The 4696-nt window shown below is 48.3% G+C and overlaps 1 protein-coding gene across 1 annotated transcript in view; it reads left to right on the top strand.

Moving 5' to 3' along the window:
* Positions 1–1101: 1101 nt before the first annotated feature.
* The window catches only part of LOC101561514 (olfactory receptor 19-like), a 16948-nt gene continuing 13353 nt past the window's right edge, over positions 1102–4696 (top strand). Inside the window, exons 1-2 of the mRNA XM_023716887.1 lie at positions 1102–1198; positions 2889–3069. Of these exons, the coding sequence (XP_023572655.1) occupies positions 1102–1198; positions 2889–3069 (278 nt within the window). The remainder of the gene's footprint in view (positions 1199–2888; positions 3070–4696) is intronic.

The raw sequence follows: 4696 nt of genomic DNA, 5'->3' as shown, positions 1-4696 counted from the left end.
GATGAGTCTTACCTGGAGATGTTCCCGTAGCTTCAGGATGCCCGGCATGACGCTCAGAGACTCTGAGACGTGACCGGCAAGATGCGATTGGCAATGGCCAAGGAGCCCCATGGCCGTCAAAGCAAGCTGCTCCCATTCAGCACTGTAACCACGGCCAGGCAGAAGGAGAAGTGGGCATTGGGAGGACATGGGAGAAGTGGAGGAGGAGGAGGAGGAAGAGAAGAAGGAGGAGGACGAAGACGACGACCAAGATGGGATGGAGAAGGAGTATGGGATGGAGGAGAAGCAGGCTGCTTAGGAGGAACAGAAATAGAAGGAAGAGCTGGAGGTGCACAGTGGGAAGAAGGGGTAGGAGGACCAACCCCTGTGGCAGCTCCCTTAACAGCAGCTGTGGAGCCTACTGCAGCAAACATAGCCACGATCTTGCCAAAACCCATCATGCAAGTAGTGGAGCAGCCCACTGGAGCATGCACCAGCCACTCTGGCAGAGGCAGGGGCAGTGCCAGTGCCAGTGGGCCTACAGGGTGGTGCCTGAACCCCTCTGCCTACACTCAAACTGGTGCCAGTTGAAGCCCTGCCAGGGTTCCCTCCAGGGCAGCAGACAACACCAGGAAGCCCACAGCTAAGAAAACAGGCCCTCTCATGGTAAATTCTGTTCGAGACTATAAGAAAATCCACTCCAGAAGATGAATTCATGATTGAAGCACCCAGGATTGTCCAGATTAGGGATTTGGATATGGGAAAGAAACCTGTGGGTCTTCAAGGTCTGCTTCCTTCCCAGAAACACGAGGAACTAACTCTCCCATGGGGGAAATAGGGACTTCCCACTTTGGTTGACTCTGTGGGACATTGAACCAAGACTCTTCATCTCCAGCTCCAGTGCAGATCTTGGCTCCAAATCCCACACTTTTCCTCTGCTCTTGGGCCCAAGATGACTGTGTCCTCCTCCTGTGGCTCTTCTATGTCCACCCTTAGGAGTGAGATATGAACTACTAAGAGACTAACTGGTGATTGGTTCTTGCCATGAACCAGTGTGGCTAGCTTCTGTTTCTGGGAAGGAATTAGTCCTTCAAGTCCCACAGGTCTCTTTCCCATGTCTGAATGAATCGTCCAGACCTAGACATAGATGCAGAACACTTCCCTTTGTATGATGGTGACTTGAGGCTCAGTAGCCAGAGAGGGACCTCAAACCGTCCAAGTACGGTGGCTCTGGCAAGCCGAGGGTGGAGGGTTGGAGGTTCCAGCCCACTCTGGAACACGGAGAAACACACAGTCTCTAAGCGAATCAGCAGCTGGTGTGTGTGGATGGACTTCAGTGTGATGGTCCTGGCTGAGTGTGAACTCAGCCCAACATAACAGACTAATCACACACGTGTTCATACACACACACACACACACACACACACACACTCACAAAATCACACACGTGCACAAGAAGGGCTTAAATCATGGACCTGTCTGCAAATCCGCACACACACACACACACACACACACACACACACCCCAGAGAGACAAAGGGCTGTACAATTTGATGAGACAACATACCACTGGAGAAGGAATTTTGTATGAAAGGCAGATATGTTCCTGCCTGAGATACTTCTCATTGGCCATTTGGCTCCTCTCTTCCCTGGAGCATGCCATAGAACTGTGATGGCCACCTCTGCTTGTGGGCTTCCCTGCTCCTGTCTGCTTCTGGGACTCCGTTTGTATCTATACAATGCCCTAGTGTCCAAAGTGACATTGTGTCACTGATCCAGAATCTACTGTGCCTTGATTTGAAATAATTCTTGAAATGGAGGCCCCCAGAGAGAGAGCTTGTTCCAATGGCTGCTGGACACAGTTTTAGGACAGTGAAAGCCCTGAAGCAAGCAAAGTATTGAGAAAGCAAGACAGTGCACAAGGCCACAGCAGTCCAAGACTGCTTGGGGACTGTGGAGATGGCTCAGTGGAATAAGTGCTTCCCTGGCAAGAGCAAGGACCTGAGTTCAATCCCTGGTTCTGCATAACAAACAAACACACAAACAAACAAACAAACAATACTCCTTGGATCAGTCCCAGAATGAAAAGGAAGAGGCCCCAAGAGCATGCCTCTACAGATAACCAACACTCTGAGAGAGAAATTAGAGAAACCATACCCTTCAGAAAAGCAGTGACAAATGGAACACTTAGGAATTCAGCTAATGAAAGAAGTGAAAGATCTCTCCCCTGAAAGTTATAGTACTCTGAAAAAGGAGATAGAAGATTACTGACAATCAAAAGATATTCCTTGCTCCTGGATAGGAAGAACTAACATTGTGAAAATGGCTGTCCTCCCAAAATTGGTCAAAGATTCTTTTGTGCGATTCCTATCAATAGACCTCCAGCATACCTCACAGAGCTCTAGAGAACTCGTTCCTAAAATGCATTTGGAATGAGAAAAGATCTAGAATAGCAAAGGCCATCCTGGGCAACAAAGGAAGAGCAAGAGGCATTACAATTCCTGACTTGAAATTATGCGACAAAGCGATTGCGATAAAAAGTAGACCCGAGGATCAATGGAGCAGATTAGAAGATGTAGATACGAGCACAAACACACTCAGCCGTCGTATCTCTTACCAAGGAACCAAACATGTTCGCTGGAAGAATCATAGCCTCTTTCACCAATGGTGGGGGAGAAACTGGCCCGCTCCATGCCAAAAACTAAAGGTAGACGATACAAGAAAATGAGAGACGAGAACAAAAGTTATGACATCTTGAAGCCTGTAGTAATATTCAATCATATGTCCCATCTTGCATAACCGTATCTGTTCATCTGAGAAACAGATGTGACGATGAAATTCGATAATACATCAACCACGGTGGGTCAGGTATTCTTGTTTTGAAAATCTGTATGGTGTGTATTGTTGTAGGTTACCCAGTTTTGGTCCTTGGTGTTGCTTTGCTTGCTCTTGCTTTCATTGTTCAAAAGAACAAAGCCTGGTCTGGGACGACGGGAGTGGGATGCACGCCGGGCTGCCCAAGGGCACGGCTGATCGCCCTTCCTCCAGAAGGATCCGAAGCCTGGGGCTGCCGTAGCATCTCGCGCTCCCTGTGAGCCCAGCCAGCAGCCCAGAGGGCGGAAGGGCAGGGCTGCAGGACCTCAGACATGTCTCACGCGGTCTTGCAACCTCCGCTGGAGTCCAGGTAGCAGGCATAAGAGCCCCAGGGGCGGGCCACCTGCTTGCCCGTCCTGGGAAAGGCCTTTCCGCCCCTACCACCTGAATGAGTGCCGCCTGGTCTCTCTGGCTCCTGAGCAGTTCTATGGCTCGCAGGCGGACCTGGACACCAACCCCACCTTTCTCCTGCCTCCCTAATGTTACTCAGTACCTCCCCCACCCCACCCGCCGAGTAGGAATTTCTGCCAGTCCTAGCCCAGGTCTGGTGAGTGTGTGGAGTGCTTCCTGCTACCTTGGGCCAGTGGGACCAGTCCCAGCCCAGGCACAGCGTGGGACGGACTCTTTCCCACCTCCTTGGGCCGCCACCCACCACTCCTCAGTACCTCCCCCACCCCAGCCGCCAAGTAGGAATTTCTGCCGCGTTCCGGGAACCCCCAGACGCAGTCCTAGCTCAGATCCAGTGAGTGTGTGGGAGAGCTGCCTCTACCCCTACTCCAACTTGTCCCCTACAGGCTCAGATCAGGCCTATCATATAGGGCTGGGGTGTAACCTTGCAGCTGCAATCCCTACAGAGAGGGTAGAGGATAGAACCACTTGCTAGTTCAGGAGCTGAACATCTTGCCACAGGGGCACAACAGGTTCACTCTCAAAGGCAGCAGCAGTAAGAAGCTGAGCACAGAAGCCAGACAAAAGCCAGGCACAGCTGGATAAATTCAGACTTTGCAGATCTGCACCTGAACTTCAGTACATACTAAGGTTATAGCTACAACAAAGATCTACAACTAAGGTCAGAAGACAGTGCTACACAAAATGATGAGAAGGAGCAAAATGCAACCTCAGAACCCAACACCAACTGTAAAAAGTGCAGAGGACACTAACACAGAACAAATTGGGAATCACACAGCTGAAAGTAATGAATCAACAGCCTCTGAAATAAAGAAACAGCTGCAGAAAGGTATACAGGAACTCAGACTGGAAATAAAAAAAGAAATCTCTGAATTAATAACATCTTCAGTAAATAATCAAATGCAGAAACATATGGAGGAAATCCAGTACCCACTTAGAACAAGTGCAGAGGACACTAGCTTGGCTTAAATGCATGAATTAATAGTATTGATATTAAATAAGCAACAACAGAAAGATATAGAGGAAATCAGAGCACAACTCTTTTCTGAAATAAAAAAAAGAATTCTCAGAACTCAGAATCTGAAGTAAAGAAGCAATTACAGAAACATAGGGAGGAAACACAATCTGAAAAAAACACTGCAGTAAAAGAATTTATAACTGCTTGTAAAGAAGACATTGATAAAAAAATAGAGGAGATTAGAAAAATGACAGATTCCTTGAATGAGCAATTCAGGAAAGAAATAGATCGCATGAAGCAGAGTCAAAGAGATATAGAGGAAATGAAAACCCCAATCACAAGCTTGCAAAACCGTTTAAGTGAAAATGAAGACAGAGATTCAGATCTTGAAGATGCTGGTGCAGCTAGTGAAAAGGTAAGAAAGGATCTCTTAAAAACAACGAGGATGCAGGAAAGAATAATCCATCACCTGCAAGAT

Source organism: Octodon degus, unplaced genomic scaffold, assembly GCF_000260255.1.
Source record: "Octodon degus isolate 3935 unplaced genomic scaffold, OctDeg1.0 scaffold00050, whole genome shotgun sequence".
NCBI lineage: Eukaryota > Metazoa > Chordata > Mammalia > Rodentia > Octodontidae > Octodon > Octodon degus.
This window is presented reverse-complemented; position numbering and strand designations above follow the sequence as displayed.